Consider the following 20,735-nt stretch of genomic DNA (forward strand, 5'->3'; position numbering starts at 1 on the left):
TCTTAATATCTTGTAAGCTTTGAGCTTTATGTTATCCTTGTTTGAATGTCGCCACATTCTCTTTGCAATCCTCGTCAAACCAAGCATTAACAGGAAAGCAATTTGTTTCAGACTTCTTAATTTTTTCTCTTTTGCACTTTGCAAGTGCACTTGAATTAAATGTGTTAATTTGTGACTACGAAGGCCATGGACAAAAAAATTCTTCTTCTCAAAGAGCCTCTCTAGCATTATTTTGAAGGTATTACAATTTTTTGGAGTCAAAGGAATTCTACCTTTTGGGAGATTTTGTTGAACACACTGATTTTTTGACCCTAACTGCTTCATTCCAATCCAAGAGAAACTTAAATAAATTGGCTCGTGATTTGATTTTAAATCCCAAAGTTGTTCTCCAATCAAAGCTTCCTCCATTTTCTCACAAAAACCATGCGAGAAAATTACATAATCTACTACACTTGCTCCATTGTAAGTAGTTCAAGTGAAATTACCAGACTTTGCCCATCTAGTCAAACCATTACAAGTGACTAAATTGAAAGCCCCACATAAAGTAAGTAATTATTCACCAAAGAGATTGCAATCCTTGTCCTATGAAATTCCTTCCCACTAATGATTACTCTTTTTTGTAAGCCAGATAGGGTCACAATCTTCTTTACAACAAAGAATGCTACCTTGCTCACTTGTAGTCCTAACATTGAAATCACCCACTATAAGGACTTCACCTACTTGAGAATATGTTGCAATATCTGATTTTAAGGTTGCAAACAGATCTTTGTGGTTAAGCTCTCTACTTTTGTAAGTTTTTGAAACTTGCGGTACAAAATAACATGTTGGAATTCTGATGTGATTTCCATTTTTTGATATTTTAAACCAAATGCATTGTTTATTTGAGTCTTCTTTTTCTAACTGAATGAAACAACCTTCTTTTTCCCTCACTAATACCATGATACCTCTGTGTCCTTTTCCAGTCCCTATTGCCTTGTTCCACGCTGCCATCTTCCAGTACCCTTCAAACAAAGGTTTCTTTCACCCTTTATGCTCATGTGTTTCAACGAGGCAAATTATGTCTCTATATTCCGCAATAGGCCCTAACACAGGTCCTTGTCTCCATGGGTAACCTCGATAGTTCCAACAAAATAATCTTAAGGAAGCCTGAGCATGACTTGATTTCTATTTGTTTTGACATACAATACTCACAGTTGAGTCTTATTCCGTGCTTGCCCATACTGACCTTACTTCCCGGTTTCCTACTAAAATATTCATTACCTCTTCTTTGTTACCATATTGCTGCTCTGTTTTGAAATGAGGTCCAATACACGTTATCACAACTTTACCTTTATAAATCCATGCTCTCTTTCCCTTGTCCCTTGCTTCCATAACCTTTGACAATTTCCTCCCTCATTTCTTCTTGTTGTCTTATAATTAAATCTTCTTATAGAAACAAAAAGCGAGAACCCCTCAAGAGCTACTTCTTGCTTATAATGATATATTTATCATGCAAGCTAAGCATGATGAATTTTATGGGCCTGGCTCTCTCACCATTAATCTTACCCACCCTCCATGCTTGGCATATTTGTCCTTGCCAAAGCAGCTTGTCTTTTAAGAAGTCCCTTGCAAGGTCAAGAGTACATTCATTTTTCCCATAGTCTTTCACCCCTTTAATAACTATGATTGTTGCTCTATCTTGCCTTTCCGATGCTTTCTTTATCTTGCATGTCGCCAACCCAAATGTTTTCTTCTCCCTTCCTATTAGCAGAATTGCTAATAGCTTGAGCCCAAGTTTTGGAAACTTTCGTGGAACCTCCTTTCCTTCCTTCTCTTGCTTTCTCTTCATGGTTGTCTATTTGGGTAACTATTTTCCCTTTATCCTTGGATGGTTTTGATTTTACTACCTATGTATTTTCCACTACAAATTTCTTCATGTTTTGCACATCTGTCTTCATGTTTTGCCATTTTGTCTTCCCTATCAAGAGAGATTCTTGTAACAATTCCACTTGCTCCTTCGAAACTTTATTTCTTTTTGCTAAAGCCTGATTTTCAGCTATTATTACATTAATTTTATGATCTCTTTCCTACTTTTTAGCTTCTAAAACCTCCAACCTCTTCTTTGCACTTAACAATTCTTTCATATAAAGATTAGATGACCAGGTGAGAGGTGTGGATGTGAGAAGGTAGAATCATCAATGACTTTTCCTCTGGGCCTGTTGTTGCCACATGCTTGCAAGAGGGACTTGTTTGAATATCGCTGATTGCGAAGGGCCCAAGTACTTTCCCTTTGAGAGTATTTTTTCCTTGTCTACTCCCATTTTAGACGGGCTAGTCTTTATTTTAAAATGCCTCGCTACTGTTTGGCATTGACCCAAACCCACTTCCCTGCTTTGGATGGTGAGACAATTTTCACTTGTCCTAGATCATTTGTTTCCAGGAATCCTGAAATTTCTTGTCCCGTTGTCATAGGTAATTTGTTATACTGAAGTATTAAATCAAAAAATAACAATAAAACATAATGTCAACTCACTTTAAAAAGTAATTAAAATAATAAATAAATTCAATTCAATTTGTTATATTATAATATTGTTTATATTATTAAAATTATAAACAACATGTGTCATGTAAGCAAGTTTGTCAACATTTATTAAATGCTAGGAAAAATATATATAGGAAAACAAAATGCAAGATGTATAATTGTGTGGATCTCTCCAACCCATTATGGCAGAGATGTTGTAATGTCTTGTCCTATAAACATTTTAACTCAATGAAATTACATAAAAATACAAATGAAATTAATAATAATAATAATAATAAAAATAAAATTAAGTAAAATAGTCAATTTATCTTTGGTGGTTTTTTTACTCCAGGTTTTGACAACCCATGGTTTTGTTATATATATATATATATATATTCTACCAGCCTAGATCCATGTTAACTCTGGAGAGATAAAATCTAATGAGGTGCAAACTTCTTTTACAGTGAAAATAAATGTGATCCCTCTATGCCCTTGGTAAATCCATAGTTAATGATCAGGTGCTAAAAAAATAGCTCAAAATTCAAAGTTTTCAAATGGGTGTGGAACCTGAACGATCACATAGTGGTCATCATCTTGAATCCGGCGCAACTTGTTTTGCGCGAAACAGACACCGTATGCTCCCAAAATAATGTTTTGTCTGTTTTCCTAAACAAGCAAATTTTTGCAAAATGTGACGGCCTAGTCAACAGTTCATACTACTGACGTGGCTGACTGTGTATGTTGAGGTGGCAGGGTTGACTAGTCAATGGGCCTTCGGCAAATCATGTGGTGCCAAGTGGCACGATGTTATTGGGTGTATTTGGCGAAATTCTATTGGTTGGAAGGTGGCCAACCATAAGCTGACATGTGGCCCAGTTAGAGGCTGCCACGTGGCATCCCGGGGGCCACCAAACATTTGTTTAAGGTCCAGGTAGCATCAATGGGGATCGAACTCAATGTCACCAAGCAACAAGCCAGAGCTCCTACCAACGCACCAACACAATAGTTCTTAATATGTATAGTGGTTGGCGTAAATTTAAATGTTATGTGCACGCCATTCAAAGGGAAAGGGCTAGCCACGGGGGCACCCCTTGGGCGCACGCCACCCACATGTCCACCAACGGAGCGAAGCTGGGGCCTGGCCGATGGGGGCGGGCCGTTGGCCTTAGCCCTGGGCACGTGGCCCCCATGTGACCCAAAAATTACGGATTTAAGGCCTTATAGGCCATTCAATGTGTTCGATAATTTTGCCTTGAAATCGACGGAAATGGCGCCCAATTAATGGAAATCTGGGCGAATTTGGGGGTTAGGTACCATATTTTAGGGAGTTTGTAGATCGAATAACAACCAAACTTGGGCAAATCATAATTGGATGTGTTTTTGACCAAATCAGGAGCAGAAAGAGGCTAGACAGGCATTTTTGGGAATTTTGGAGCCATTGGAATAGGTTTCAGAGCTATTTGAGCATTGTAAACTGATGTATTCACACTTTTGAGCATAATAGAGAGGGCCTAGCCATTAGAAGTTGGACTAAGGAGATGTAGCCCAGGCAGAGTGAACTCCTTCATCATGTGCTATTGTGATACTATTTTGGTGATGTTCATGTCTGTTATATGATGTTATTTAGTCATTTATTTATGTTAATTTTTACATGAAATTTACATAAAAACACTCAAAAACTCATTTTTAAACTTGCAATTAACCTCATGAATCCTTAAGCACTTTAACATATTCTGAAGAGGAATTTAGCACAACAAAACAAATTTTCCCATTTAGATCAGTTAATATGGATCTAGAGTGGTGTAAAATGTAATGCAAAATATAAAACATCACATCCATATAAATTAAAATAATTATTTTGTAGCCATAAAAACTTAATACTTACAACAATAATATTTTTAACCATGCATATTCACCCCCAATTTACCATGGATATTATTAACTTGTAAATAGGCTTTGTTACAATACCATGGCTTATCAATACTAAATGTCCAAAAACCATAACTCATTTCGCAATCAAAATGATTTAATTTTATAACATTTTTTAAATTAAATCTAAAAGAAAAATGTTATAATTACTTTTGAGATATATTTAAACCTTCTATCCTCATCGCTACTAAAAATATTTCTCTAGATATTCTAGAGAGAGAAGGAGAGAGGGAGGGGGGGAAACAAATGCATAAAGGGATAAAGGTGGAGAGAGAGGGAGTGACAATAGAAAGAAAGAGTAAGAGAGAGAGAGAGGGGGGTTACTTTTAGATGTCAAGTATATAATTTATCTGAGCCTTAAGCTATCTAACCCTCAAGTGAAGTGGCATGATTAACACTAGTAAGAGTTGTACAAAGACTACATGGACATATCGTAATGTTCACACACATTTATAGATGATATACACGTGGAAAATTAGGTTTATGATACTAGGTAATCATGCGATAAGCATAATAGTGTATATGATGAATGGTTTACTGGTAAATTATAAACACCTTCAAAGTTGGAATACAAAACATTAAACTTGGTTATCCTTTTTAATGTGTTTATGTATTTATGGTAAAACTAAAACTAACAATCATATTTGTTAGCCTGGATCTATCTTAACTCTGGATCTACCAAGTGCCGAGAGGGATCAAATCCCTTGAGGTGCAAATCTCTTTTAGAGTGCAAAAAAATTTGATCCCTCTGAGTCTTGGTAGATCCAAAGTTAAGATGAATTTAGGCTGGTTCATATCTAAAACCAAGATATTTCAAAACTTTATATATATATATATATATATATATATATAGACACACACACACACACACACACATTATGTATATCGCATTAACAATTAAACAAAAAAAGTTATTAAACATTTCTTTATTGTAACTAAGCTTAGCCTAGACCGAGACCACCCAATGCCACTCTTTTGGATGGAAGAATAATCTACGCACAATTGGATGCTATCACTACGATTATGCAAAGCTTGGTCGAACTTAGATGCCCCTTGACATAATTGAATTTCCTCAAAGTGGCTTCCATCCTCAACCCCTCCCCATGAAGTTTTGTACCTGAGACCTGGTGAGGACTAAACCACACTCAAACCAACTAGTCTACACCTCATGGGTTGGTAATACATACATATACTCTTGGCAACATGTTTTATAACTTAACATACATATGTTCTTGGAAACATGTTTTATAACTTACCCCATAAGGTGAAGATCAATTGGTTTGAGTGGGGTTTAGTCCTCAGCAGGTCTCAGGTTCAAACTTCATGGGGAGGGGTTGAGGACAGAATACACTTTGGAGAAATTAAACTATCCCACAATCTAGGTTTACACATATAATTTAAAATCAATCAGGTCGAGCCTAATTGATTTTAAATTATATGAGTAAGCCTAGATGGTATAAAATTGAAAATAATAATATTTATGGATATAGAGGTGAAATTTCTATAATATAAATAGTATTATTATTATTTTTAAATTATATGTGTTATACGTGTTTTTATAAAATTGAAAATAATAATAATTCTAGATATAGAGGTGAAATTTATATAATATAAATAATATCATTAAGAACCAATATAGATCCATTTTAACTCTAATTTATAAAGCACCAATAAGAATCAAATCTCTAGAGGTTCAAACCTTTCCTTAAGTTCAACACTCAAAAAGATGTTTGCATCTTTGAGATATCTTGACTCTCTCAACACTTCATATATCCACAATTAAGATGGATATATGCAAGTATATAAAAAATTAATAATATACCCCATATCTATAAATACACTAATGTGATGAAATACTTAGAAATTCATAAATACATCTCATTAGAGTAAAAAATACAAAACTAAGAGATGGTGTAAAGTTTACGTCATGTAAACATTTTGACTTGGTCAAATTACATAAAAAAAAAAAAAAAAAAAAATAAAATTATTAATTAAACGTTTTCACTTGATCAAATTATATAAAATAAAATAAAATAAAAATAAAAATAAAATAAAATTATTAATTAAACGTTTTCACTCGATCAAATTATATAAAATAAAAATAAAAAAATTGATAATTAAACTAGCCTAGATCCATATTACTTTTTGATCTATAATACACACAAAAAGATCTTTCTCCCTCTTTTCTCTTTGTTAGCTCACGATAAATTCAAAATTCCCTCTTTTCTCCTTGTTAACTCACGATAAATTCAAAATTAAAATAAATCTGCACTACTTTTAACTTTCCTTCAATATTCTACACATATTCCACCACTCAAATAAAATTAAATCATATAAATAATTTGGCTGTATCAAATAGGCCCGTTACGCTTGTCCATGGATCTTTATGTGATCATTTAGGTAAAACAAAAATGTACTTCAATTCATACTGCCATAAGTTACGCATGAAGTTTTTACCCTGGGATGAGACCTCAATCTCATCTTTATAATTGAAGGTGCAGGTGAATCACCATGTAAGTAAATTTCCTGCCCAAAACCTTGATGTGATAGGTAGAGTAGATGGGAAGTGTGCCATTATAAAGTTTTCGTTATTTGTTATGTCATGTTTTTGACAGAAAAGTTTCATGCCCACAACTTTGATGTGATGGGTACAGTACACGAAAAGTGCAGTGTGCCATTTACAAAGTTTTGGGAGATTTGTTAACTCATGTTTTCATTATAAAAACCTTGCAACTTTGCTTAGCAATTTCCATCGGTGTATAAAGCATGTAAGGTATGCTTTTAAATCATCCTGCCAAGAAGCACCTTTTGCAATCCATCGCAAAGGTGTGTCACTTTTGGCGGTATACGTGGTAAAAACCCGTATTACTTTTTTTTTAAAATAAATATATAAAGTTAATATATTATCAATAATGAATTTATATTTATTTTAAATTTGAAAATTTTAATCTTTTATAATGTTTGATAATTTCGGATAAAAATAAATTTATATTTACTTATAAGGGGTAGATTATTGGTTTACTGACTTGTGGTTTGGCTTTATGTTTTTTTTTTTTTGTGATTTATAATATTTAATCATTAAATTTAATTCACTAAGGTTTATTTTGATTTTTATGTAAATATTTTAATTGGGGTTATTTTAGGTAATTAGGTAGAATAGTTATTATTTCTCTCACTTAGATTTAATACTTTAATAGTGACATGATGATGAAAAAACATTGAGAGAGTATGATTTAATCCATTTAAAATCATATTTTAAACAATGACTAGTGACATGATGACTAGAAAACGCCGATTGAGAAGATGCTTTAATCCCAATATTCAAAAATATTTGGCAAGAATGAAATTTCTCCCCACACACACATATATATAATTTAGATGAGCTTGGTCAATTTCATTCACTACCACTATAACTTTCAGATAAAACTACCCATCTTCACAAATTTGATAATTAAAAATTAAAATAAAAAACCTCATCACTCGACATTTTTATAACAAAAAATTACTCAATAAACCATATTATCCTCAATTTTTTTTATATATAATAAAAATTCAAAATATATAAGTAAATATTATTAACTAAAATATTTTAAAATTTCCAATTTAACCACACCAAAAAAATAATTATATAATCTATTTATAATCATTAATTATATAATCTATTTATAATCATTATTTCGTGAAATAAACTAATAATTTATAATGATCATAGTATGTAAATCCATGCACTTTATGTGATTATAGAGTATCTCATGACATTTTTATAGCAACAATTTACTCAATAAACCATATTATCCTGAAAAACTTAAAATATAATAAAAATTCAAAATATATAAGTAAATATTATTAACTAAAATATTTTAAAATTTCCAATTTAACCACACCAAAAGAAATTATATAATCTATTTATAATCATTAATTATATAATTTATTTATAATAATTATTTCTTGAAATAAACTAATAATTTATAATGATCATAGTATGTAAATCCATGCACTTTATGTGATTATAGAGAATTTCCTACATTTTTATAGCAAAAAATTACTCGATAAACCATATTATCCTGAAATTTTTTATATATAATAAAAATTCAAAAATATATAAGTAAATATTATTAATAAAATTTCCAATTTAACCACACCAAAAAATAATTATATAATCTATTTATAATCATTAATTATATAATCCGAATAATTATATAATCTATTTATAATCATTAATTATATAATTTATTTATCCGGAATAAACTAATAATTTATAATGATCATGTAAATCCATGCCCTTGATGTGATTATGGAGAATCTCGAATCTCACGTTATGTGGACTACACGTACGAGGAATTTTATCGTGTATAGTGTGGAATTTTAGCGTGCCTCAAACATCGTATTAGAAATCCACCATGTACTCTATGCTATTTTAGCGAATTTCCATATAAATCCACCATGTACTCTATGCTATTTTAGCGAATTTCCATATAAATCCACCATGTACTCTATGCTATTTTAGCGAATTTCCATATTTAGCTACTGGATTTTATTCGGCGGGAATGGAATTTAATAAATATGAATTTTGAAAAAAAACGGGCTAAATGATTTTGTTTTATATTTTATAGGGTAAGTAAAAGGCTTGTACATTAAAATTGAAAAATTAACTAGTAATTTTGATTTATTTCTAATTAAGATGTTATATAGTTTTATGTATAGAATTAAAATTAAATATTATTTTAAAGTATATGTTTTTAATATTTATAAAAAGTATGATATTGATTTTATAGCAAATATTATTTAAGATGAAATTGTTGTTTAAATTTTGAAATATAATCTAAAATTGTTTTTGATTAGTAAAAATCTAATTTCCTTGTATTCAAAGAAACAAGTTGATGATCTAATATTTAAAGACATGGTAATAGTAGAAATTTATCTTTATATCACTAACTTATTTCAAGTGGTTAAGATTTTGTTGATAGATCATAATGTAGTTACATGTGGTAGCTTTGATATTATATTAATAAAAAATTTGGTTGATAACTCTAAATATTTTAAGTTTTTATTTTGTAAATAAAAATAAAAATTATTAATTAAAAACAATTGTAATAATTTAATGAATAAAATATGGTTCAAAATATCTAGAAATTGGATAATATTTAGAAATTAAATCTAATATAAATATATAAACTTAAAAAAATTGATTTTTAAATAGTATTGTAATTGTATGATTTTTTGTTTAAATTATATATATCTTAAGTATATCATACAATTCTAAAAATAATTTAATTTTATTTTTCCAAAATAAAATTGAACCTAAATAAGATCATTGTGTATAAACAAAATTTAATCATCTATAATACAATTTGACTCTTACTAAATACCTTGAAATCTTAAACCATTATCTAGTTTCCTATCCTATAAAAAAAAAAAGAAACTTAATGAATACATCTTAATTAATTTCCATAAAAAAAATACATCCTTAATGAATTGGAAATATTTTAAAATTGAAAAGTAATGTCAATACCAGTAATATCTAAAAAAAATAATATCCTCCTCATAATAAAAAAAATATTTACCATTAAAATCTATAAATTTTAATAATATCTTTTAGCCTTAATGCTATATGGTCACATCAGAATTTCATTTCTAATTTAAAAGATATTTTAATAATAGCAATATGCAAATTTAAATTGAGAATCCAAAAAAATCGTAGACATGGACTTACTTTGACCAAATACAAACCGAAAACAAGTACATGCCGATCGACATGGATCGTTCCCCGATCCACGCCCCCAGTGAATAACAAACCATCTTTTACATTCCCAACGACAATAACGCCGACGAAAATACGAAAATCCACGGTTAGAAAGCCAATTTAAAAGGCTACTTTTATATGCAAAGCTTCCAGCTAACCAGAGACGTACAGCAGCTTAAGCTTCACAAAACCCAGCCCACGCCACTCCACTCCACTCCACTCCAGTTCAATTCAATTTAGAACTTGGCTTTCCCTCCACTGCAACTACACTAACAGTAATATTCCCTTGTGTTGCATCTTTTCCTTGTCATCTTCTACACATGCTGCAAGAACATTGTATAGGAATCTGTAACAGTTGGCGATCCTCATAACACATGAGAGGCTGTAGACAGACAATTCTGGGTGCTAAGGTTTTCTCATTCTCTGTGGAGGTGCTCTCATGGCTTCCAAAAGCCAGCCAAAGAGGAAACTCCAAGGCAGCATCGCAGAAGCCGAGGGCCAGACTGTAGATCCTTTGGCAAAGAAAAAGACTAGTGAAAACCCATGCAAGAAGAGGAAGAGTAGCGAGGTTTTATTACAGTCGAAGAAGAAGCAAAAAACTCCAGTCAAAAATGACGATGACAACGTTGAGGTCAGAAGGTCGATTCCAGATACCAAATTAAGGAGGTACATTACTATTTAGTTGTTAATGTTTGCTGATACGAGGTTTGATCACCTTTCATAAGGCATATACAAACTTCCTGGTCAGAAACATGAATGTAATTCAACTTCTAATAACATTGATGAAGACTTTTCAGTCGTTTCTACTTTTCCTTGACTGATATTTTAAAATTTTACTGTTTGTTTTAGATAAGGGAATTAGCAACTTCTCCACATATACGCAACAGCCAGCAAATCACATATATCAGAAAGTCATAGCTCAGCTTAGAGACGACTAGAAATGGAACCAGGATCCAAGACTCCGATATAACATCTATCTTTCCGGTCTATACCAAATATCCCAAACTCCAACAAAATGCTTATCTTTCTAGCCTTATTATGATTCAAAGTCATAGCTCAGCCTAGAGACGACTGGAAATGGAACCAGGATCCAAGACTCCAATATAACATCTATCTTCCCCTGTGCCAAATATCCCAAACTCCAACAAAATACTTATCTTTCCAGCCTCATTATGATGAACCATGTCTCTGGGAACTTGAACCTAAATAGATGAAATGACAAACCTTCATCCCTACCACCTACCACTAGAGCAAAGCAGAGCAAAGCACCCATCAAAAATACACTGACTGTTATATACAAAAATAATGAAGAAGTGTGAGTGTAGGATACAATAATACGTATAGTGGGAAGGGTGAATCAACTTATTGTTCGTGTACGTTTTACTGAAAAATCTAGTGTTGGAGGGTGTTCCCCTAGCCCAGATAACATGGGGGTGAGACCACCCCTTTAACACGGACTATATCTATAATAACCAGAGGGTCCATGACCACTACAAGAGGCCAATCCTCATTATGCGCCTTGCTTCTGCTCTCAGAGAGAAACAGAGATGTTCTGAAACAGGGGATGCACCCTGAATTCTGTCAGGTAAGATATTATAAGATAATTTTATTGATGTCCAATGAATGGCAGAAAAATTAGGTGAATAGGATTAAAAGGTTACACAAATGGGGAGTGCCATAACACATCCTAAATCTAAGCTAGTCACCAATTAGTAAATATAAAAATCACTAGTAAACGACAAAAAGTCCATTTCCGAAAATGCTTTGTGCCATCTCACAGCCAGGTATGCATTGGGTGGGTAAGTTTATTTCTCGGTGCATGCATTCTGTGAGTGCACCTTTGTTACAAATTTGTTATCACTTTATTGTTTTCACCATAGTATACCAATGGAAAACAAAATGTGATTAATTTGTTGACTTACATACTGATGGCTTTATTTGACACAGCTATCAATTAGAAATATTGCGTGTTGCTATGGAGAGGAACACAGTTGTATTTTTGGAAACTGGTTCTGGGAAAACCTTGATTGCTGTACAGCTCATGAAGCAGATTGCTCATAAGCTGAGGGCTAAAGGCGAAAAAAGTTTAATAGTGTTTCTTGCACCAAAAATTCAGCTGGTCATACAGGTAAGATGAAAATCTGGAATAATGTTTTGTTTTTCTTTTTTTGAATTGAAAGAGGAAAATGTAAAGCTCACCCTTCGAGAATTAACAATAATGGACAACATGTATTGTTGTGAACTTTTCAGCAAGCTGAAGTGATTAGAATAAATACGGACTTAAAAGTTGCCCATTATTACGGTGCAAAATGTGTTAATGGCTGGAATGTTCAGCAATGGGAACGAGAAATTGCTTTGAATGAGGTACTGTTGAGTGCATAGCTAATATTTCTTTTAATATTTGGTGTTCGACTGCTGTTATTATCCCTGGAAAAAACCTTGTGGATGTTTAATATATACACATATATACGGGGTTTTATTTAGTCACGTTTTTGGTCAATTCAAGTCAATTTCGCAACAGTTTTGACAAGTACATTTTGGCTAAATGTTATTTTTTGCTCCCACTAATGGAGACGCACTTGTTCAATTCCTGTTGTGAACCATGTAAATGCTATTATTTTGGCCCTTATGCAAAGGCTAGATGCACCTCTTTTGGAGAATTGAAGTCTAAATTGCTTTTGGATATTAGATTATGCATTTGTTCTTAAGGGCCTTAAATCCTGAAAGCTTTATATTAACATAATGATTAATTTTTTCCAGGTACTCGTGATGACACCTCAGATTCTATTGGATGGTCTCCAGTTTAGTTTTCTCAACCTTGATCTTGTGGACCTGCTGATCTTTGACGAGTGCCATCATGCCTCGGGTCAAAATCCATATGCAAAATTGATGAAAGTACAAATAATGATTTTAAAAAGATTTTAGAATAAAATTTGTTGTTGTGTCATGATTTAATGTCCTATAAGTATTACATGGCTTATACATGCTGTATTTTGTGATAAAGGAATATTATTATAAATGCCAGCTTAAACCAAAAATATTTGGAATGACTGCGTCGCCAGTCATAGGTAAAGGTGAGCTCACTTTCCTATATATGTAATGAGTATAAATGGATGGACTTTTATAGATTATAACCAAGCTTTTCTTGTATTTTGGTGTCATAGCTGACATATATTGGATCATGTTCCATCAAATCTTCCTGTTTATGATTCATCTGGATCCGTACTAGTCTAGTGGTTTTTAATAATTCACTTATGTATTGTTTTGCAGCTTGTTTCCTTCTTTGATGCTATATTTTGTTGAGCTGGGCTTGCATAAACACTTTTAATACCTTTCTTTGTTATATATGGTCCTGTTTTTAAAATTCACATAAATGACTATGATGCTTCTTATTAAATTTCACAGGTGTTTCATCAAACACTGATTGTGAGGACCGAATGACCAAGCTCGAAGACATCTTGGATTCAAAGGTAATTGGAAAAACAATTCTAACTTCTAAGGGTATTCATAATATTTTGAATTTTTACTATTCTTCCATTTTCTGGTGATGGTGTAATATATGCATGTAGGTATATACACTTGAGGATAGGGCTGAAGTGGACATGTTTGTACCTACTCCCAATCAAATAACAAAATATTATTGCAAGCCGAGTTCATTGCATGGTCCCTTGAAGCTAAAGCTTGTTGCTCTCAGGGATAAGGTTTTACCTACTTTCTCTTGTTAGAAAAGTCTTATTTTCTGTTTCCTCATTAATTATTTTTAATCAATTTTCTGTATTTCTGCAGGAAATCCAAAATCATTTTTCTGACCATCGATTCAAGGATGAAGAAAATTTCATGAAGAAAGCAACCAAAAAAGTTGAAAAAATCTATGGGAATATTCTATACTGTCTTGAGAATTTGGGTTTCATTTGTGCTTATAAGGTATCTTATGCAACTTGATTTGATCTACAATGTAGTGGTGTATTGTTTTAAAATACTAAATGTTTTTCCTATGTTTAGTTGTAGTATGTTCGAAGCCCATGGAACATCTTCTGCCCGGCGTATTAAGCCTTTTTCTTTTTCTTTTTCGAAACCATAATATCTGACTGCGATTGCGTTAGATTCTATTATTATTCTCTATTAAGTCCTACATTATTATGCAAGGGTGGGTAATTTAAGAATAAACATTCTGGAAGCCATTCATACCTTATTTTGTATATTAGAGTTTTCAGGCATCCATTGGTTCATGAAGAGTTAAGTTAGAAATATTTGGTGAATGTTTAAACAATGTTTTTGTTTTCATCTTATATGTCCAATATGTGCATGGTTGAGATATTGCAGTGAATTGAGAAGTTAATCTATTATGTCTCACTTTGCTTCTGTATGTCACCTATTGCTTAGTGGTACACAAGTCTATATTCTTTACCAACCTTCTACAACTTTAGTCGTAACCAAACATTTCATTCACATTTATTTTTGCTCATGATTTGTAAAGATTTATAATTGTGCACATTTTGTTGGTTGGAATTAATTTGTTTTATGGACCATAATATTTTTCTGTATGTTGTTTTATAGCTTCTACTTTTCCTTGTGAAACATGTATTTATTACTAGTAAATTTTGAGCAAGCTTGATTATCAGATACTAACAGATGTTTCATTTTTTTCTTTTGTTTGTGAAGGCTGTTCAATTGTGCTTTGCGAAACCCTTAAAAAAGATGCAAGGGTCTATATCTGCTTTCTTAACTGATGTCTTAGAGCTCTTCGAACAGACATTCCCAGCCGGTATTTACGTTCTCTCTTTTTCCAGTAGTTAGAATAAAACAATATTGACAATTTGCCTTCTTGGCATTAGCAGTGTCTTGTGATTAAGGAGTTTCTACTACAGAAGTTTACTACAGAAGTTTCCAAAAAGTTTAGATCAGTAGTGTAAATCACAGATAGTAGTAGAAAGTACAGCAAGAAATAATAATAGCAAGTATACAGTTCTGAACTCTCAGTCACATCTATATTCTATTGAATACGGAAAGGAGAAAATACATTGCAATAGCTCAAAACCAAAGACTTGCTAACCAATATAGTGGTGCATCTTACATCTCCTTTATAGAATAGGAAGAGGAGGGAAAATACAATGTTTTTGGACATGTGCAAGAAGCACTTGGTTTGATTTTGTCAAACCCTAACCCTCATTTGAAATCCTAGTGTGCCCTAGTTGCATGGATAAGAGTGCCTAGAGAAGTGTACCTCCTTTTGGAGATAATCAGGTAAACTGTTGTTTCCTTCCAGAGTTCTGTGCCCTCATTCCAAAATAGACCAGTCCATGCAAGTGCCTTCAATAGCCTTGGAATCTGCACCTTGTATAAGAATTGACCATTTATGCATTCTAAAACTAAATGGAAGTCTAGCATAAGCAAAACTGGAATTGCCAAATGGGGAGCCTCAGTAAGTTGGGTTTAACTTTAGGTAGAACCTTCAGTGTGCATGGTAAATGCATGCATGTGCTTTCTATCTTCTACGTAATTACGTAATTGTGCCTCCTCCACATTGCAGATTAGTGTTGTGCCTTTCGCTGCTATCATTGATGCCCACAACTTGAGATGGACACTACTGAACCATGTCACTATGATATAGATCTGCATCACATCTGCTCTCAGTTAGTCTACTGCATGGACTTGCAATAAGTCCACCCTGCTGGAGCAGACTGTTCAAGCTCAACAAGGTCAAAAAAATTAACACTCCCTCTTAGCAAGGACAGTGTTATCTGTAAAATACCCAGCCTGTATGACTGCTGTCCTTATGATCTTTATTAAGCAAATATATTGTTGAACTTAATTAATGCATAAATTAAATTTAGGCCATAGCATCAATCACACAATAGCTGAAAATTAAATAGTGAAAGCATAGAACAGTTTCACACACACAGGTAATTTTCTCCTTTAAAATTAGCTTTCAAAGGTAACATCAACAGTCTGCTAAAACTGAACAGCGGTGCGGTAATCAATATCACTCTGAACATGTATGGCATGTCTAAGAAACAGAAAACAGCAAATAACTTGCTGTACAGCTGTATGGCTTGCTGTACGGATTGTACAGCCTGTCCATATGACTGTACAGATCTTCTTGTACGACTATACAGACTTCTGTATGAAGGTATGGAACTGTTCGATAAGATCAGAAGGAATTGTATAGAATCCAAGTCTCCCTGTATGGGCTTTGCTTGCTTCCCAGAATTGCCTCTTTCCAGGATACCTTCTCTCTCGCTTCCCCTCCTAATCACTCAACCTCATCTGATTGTGTGCCTATTTCTCCATCTTGACATCTCTTTATACTATTAAGTGAAACCCTAATCTACCAAAACCCTAATCTATTAGTGTGATCTACACTTGAGATTAATGCCAAGTCATAAATGCATGACCCACTTTATTAGACTTAACAACTAAATATAAGACTCTTCATTTTTTACTAAAGTGAATTACAAAATAGAAATACTTTTCAAAATATCTTGAACTACTTCTAGCACATTCACTCTCAACTTGTGTAGAAGTTCCTGTCTGAGTTATATTTCTCAACACTTCCTCTTAGTGAGAAAGGGATTTTGTACCAATCAAGGTCTATCTCTGAATGCTTTAAACTTTTCTTTTGCCAGGTGCTTGTTCAGAATATCTGGGTTACATTTTTCAACACTCCTTAGTCAGGAAGGAGTTTTGTACTAATCAAAGTCTATCTCTGAATGCCTCAAACTTCTCTTTTTCCAAGGGCTTGATCAGAATATCAACTGCCTATTGATCTGCAAAAATATACTAGAGCTTTATTACTCTCTTTTGAATTTTGTCTTGTATGAAGTAATATTGGATCTCTATATGCTTGAACTTGTCATGAAACATTGGATTCTTAGAAAGTTTGATACAACTCTCCTTATCATATTAAATAATCATAGATCTTGTTAGAAAATGTTACTATGTTCGGTCTTAAATAATGTACTTGAGTCATTGTGTAATGTACTTGTCAAAAGAATAATGAAAATAATTTTTATTATTGTAACAATGACTTATTAAAGCATGGGTTTCATGCTTGGGTCATCATTATATTAGTCAAAGTCCCCATTGAGGACTCCTAGGATTAATATTGAGTTTATAGAGTCATTGTACATTCGAAGAGACCCTTCTTGGGCTTTCGAACCATGTAAAAAGGTTTTGTATCAAGTCAAATATGAATTATGTACCCTCCACATCATGTCGGCCTTAAGACCCCCATTCGACCCACAAGAAGCCTATATATTCAAGGAGGTCAAAGTCATTTGAACCACTCACTCTCAAGCAAGTTCGATATCTCAAGAAGAGCTGGAGAAGTGTGAAGTCTGTTGCTGGGAGGAGGAAAGAAGTGCGAGTTTGGGGAAGTCTTTAGAGAAGAAGAAAATCGAACTTTTGGTGCCTCTCTCTGTTTCGTGGTCTGTGTTGGGAGCAATGTCTTAAAACTCCGACTCTGGTTCGGAAACGGGCAAGGGTCAGCTCCAACTCCGTCTCCAACTTGGTATCGAATTGGCCGGTTTGATTTCAATGACTCGGTCGTTGTAAAAAATACATTAAATATTTTTTTATTATAAAAAACATAATTCTAAAGATTTTCATTCATGTTTCCAAACACAAAGCTTTAGAATATAGAGAGAAGACAACATATGATCAAAGTAGGTTCATGAATATATCCATTATATCAAAATGGCACCCAGTGCACTGTCCAATGCCAGGATTCTTTTCTGCCTCGGCCTAAGGACAATCACTAGTCTACAACAACAATAATACCAATTCTCTACCCCTTATGAAGTCTCTAAACCCTTGATTTAATTCTGGTCAAGCTTCAGAACAGTGAGAGGCAAATATGTATTTATTAGTCCATTGCCAAAACGTTTGCGTTTTTAAAAACATTGTATGGCTCAATGCATTGTTTCTGTTTTCTAATTCATGCCACTAGGATAACCATACTTCGGCCTTGTAATTTTCAAAACTCTCACAGTGATAGATTACTTTAGGGCTATAAATATGCAATAAACAACAACCCAACCATTGATATGTAGGAGGCGGAACAACTTTTGACAAATGTGCTTCAAGATTTTTGTCAAAGAGCCGAGCTGACTGAGTTGTTACTGAGCCGGTCGAGTCATTACCGAGTTGACCGAGTCAATGTCTGGCTCGGTAACAACTTGGCCAGCCGTTCTATTTCGGCCATCGAGCCGACCTGGCCAGGCATTGGCTCAGTCTAAACTCCGACTCGGCCGTTTTTTAAAACAATGGTTGGGAGATCGAAGTCTCCTAAGTTTTCGCTGTTGCCGGAAGCTGCATGTTGGCGGAAGTTGCTACCTAGTCGAAGTTGTTGGAAGGGGTTGAAGATCTGGGAGGTTGACAGGTCTGGAGGGAAAGTTTGGTCTTGGTCTAGGGTAAAGAGTCTCAAAGAATACTATTGAAAGGAAGAATCATCTTCATTGAGTTTTCCCCTCGAGGGGGGTTTTGCCCTAGCATGTGTCTATATCTTATCTCTTGTTTTGTGATCTTCATACACATATAATATGGTAATTACTTGATGAAAGATAAGATAATAAAGAAGTAAAAGAAGCCAACACATTCACAGGTAATTATCAAGAAAGGAGAATCAAACCCTAATATAATATCTTTGATTTTCCAACATGGAATCAAAGCTAAGGTCAAGAGAAGTCTAAGATCACTTTGTTGGCATGGATTCTCCCTCTATGGTCAACTACATAAGATTGGGTTACAACATTGCTGGAAGATGGATCAAGAAGATCATCTACTACTTATTCGACAAAGTCGAGAGTCAAGGTTTCTTGGCTGCCCATACATGTTCTCTTGCTGATGACAATGCATGGATCATTGATAGTGGAGCATTGAGACACATGATAGGTGAAAGCAAGCAACTTCACACACTATCAAAGGAGGAGTCATCCTCTCATGCAATAGAATTAGGTGACAACAAAAGCTATGTTGTTAGAGGCCTGGGATCTACATCATTGAAGCTGGATAATGGATCAAAGTTCCATCTCAACAACATTTTCTATGTTCCAAGTTTGAAAAAGAATTTACTTTCTATTTCTTGTTTAGAAGATAAAGGGGAAAGGATTGCTTTTGTTGATGGAAAAGTATTGGTTTGGGGAAAGAACTCTAGTATTGACAAAGCTAGGGTTATTGGAGTTCGTGAAGGAAGTCTTTACTGTCATTCCATCTCCTCAAGCTTTGGTTCATATGGAAATAAGTCCCATTGAACTATGGCATCGAAGGTATGGTCGTCTACATTATAGGGTCATCCCTACTCTTAGTCAACTGGTTCATGTATTCTTTATATGAAGTTAGATGATGAAGGTGTGTGCAAGGGATGCTCTTTGGGGAAGCATACTAGAAAGCCATTTCATAATAGTGAAACTAGGTCTAAAGAAATATTAGACCTCATCCATTTTGATGTATGCGGGCCCATGTCTGACAAATCACTTGGAGGTCATCTCTACTATGTAACGTTCACGATCATTCGAGGAAGACATGGCTCTACCTACTCAAGATGAAGTATTTGATAATTTCAAGGAGTTCAGGGCTGAAGTGGAATCTGTAACCGAAAGAAAGATAAAGACTCTAAGGTCTGACAATGGTGGCGAATACACTTCTAAAGAGTTAGTTGCATATTGTAAGGATGCAGATATTAAGAGGGAGCTCATTGTTCCCTACTATCCCAAACAAAATGGATTGGACAAAAGGAAGAATAGGTCAATTGAAGAAGGAATTTGAACAATGCTCCTTGATCAAGATATACCAAAGTTCTTATGGGGTGAAGCAACGATGATTGTTGTGTACATTCAAAATAGAAGTCCTCATAAGAGTCTTGATAATACTACACTCAAAGAAGTATTCACAGGGAAGAAGCCGAGTGTGGATCATCTTTGTATATTTGGAAGTCCAGCATATATCCATGTTTCGAAAGACAAGCGAAAGAAGTTGGACTCGACAAGCATCAAGGGAATATTCGTTGGTTATAGTCTTTCCTCAAAAGCATATAGAATTTACATAAAGAAAGGAAGACACATTGAAGTAAGTAGGGATGTCATATTTGATGAGAATCAAGCTTACAAGAAATCAAAGGATATTCTTGTTGATTATGATGACGAAGAAATTCTTGTATTTGAAGAAGAAGAAGTTCATGTGGAAATTTCTGAATTTAACACATTAGAAATCCCTATTGCATTATTCGGTTTATTATCTCCTAGTTGTTCTTTCCATTAACAAGTTATTTATTAATATAAATACCAAAATAAACACAAATGCAACCTTCACACATATACAGATCAACAATTGAAATAAACTAAGACAACACAAAGGACACCGTTATTTTTGGACAATTGTCCCTGGAAAAACCCAATGCGGGAAAACCGATGCAACAGATATGAGGGTTTTATTATTATGCAGTTTTTTGAATACAACTAGGGTGCCAGAAATGGCTCACCCTTCAGATATTTTCCTTGGCAGAAGTACCACCTTTCTTCGGAGACAGATATTTCGGTTAATCAACAACTCGATGAATAGCCTCAT

The 20,735-nt window shown here is 33.7% G+C and overlaps 1 protein-coding gene across 2 annotated transcripts in view; it reads left to right on the forward strand.

Annotated features, from left to right (window-relative positions):
- The first annotated feature begins 10,373 nt into the window (after window positions 1–10,373).
- LOC149258986 (endoribonuclease Dicer homolog 3a-like) overlaps window positions 10,374–20,735 on the forward strand; it is a 290,704-nt gene continuing 280,342 nt past the window's right edge. For both annotated transcript variants that reach the window (XM_089417176.1, XM_089417185.1), the window contains exons 1-9: window positions 10,374–10,838; window positions 12,120–12,300; window positions 12,423–12,536; window positions 12,933–13,067; window positions 13,177–13,246; window positions 13,578–13,642; window positions 13,742–13,873; window positions 13,959–14,096; window positions 14,835–14,937. In XM_089417176.1, coding sequence (XP_089273302.1) covers window positions 10,612–10,838; window positions 12,120–12,300; window positions 12,423–12,536; window positions 12,933–13,067; window positions 13,177–13,246; window positions 13,578–13,642; window positions 13,742–13,873; window positions 13,959–14,096; window positions 14,835–14,937 — 1,165 coding nt within the window. In that variant the 5' untranslated portion in view covers window positions 10,374–10,611. The remainder of the gene's footprint in view (window positions 10,839–12,119; window positions 12,301–12,422; window positions 12,537–12,932; window positions 13,068–13,176; window positions 13,247–13,577; window positions 13,643–13,741; window positions 13,874–13,958; window positions 14,097–14,834; window positions 14,938–20,735) is intronic.

This window comes from Pinus tabuliformis, chromosome 6 (assembly GCF_031772625.1).
Source record: "Pinus tabuliformis cultivar Carrire ecotype Pingquan chromosome 6, CPIR1, whole genome shotgun sequence".
Lineage (NCBI taxonomy): Eukaryota > Viridiplantae > Streptophyta > Pinopsida > Pinales > Pinaceae > Pinus > Pinus tabuliformis.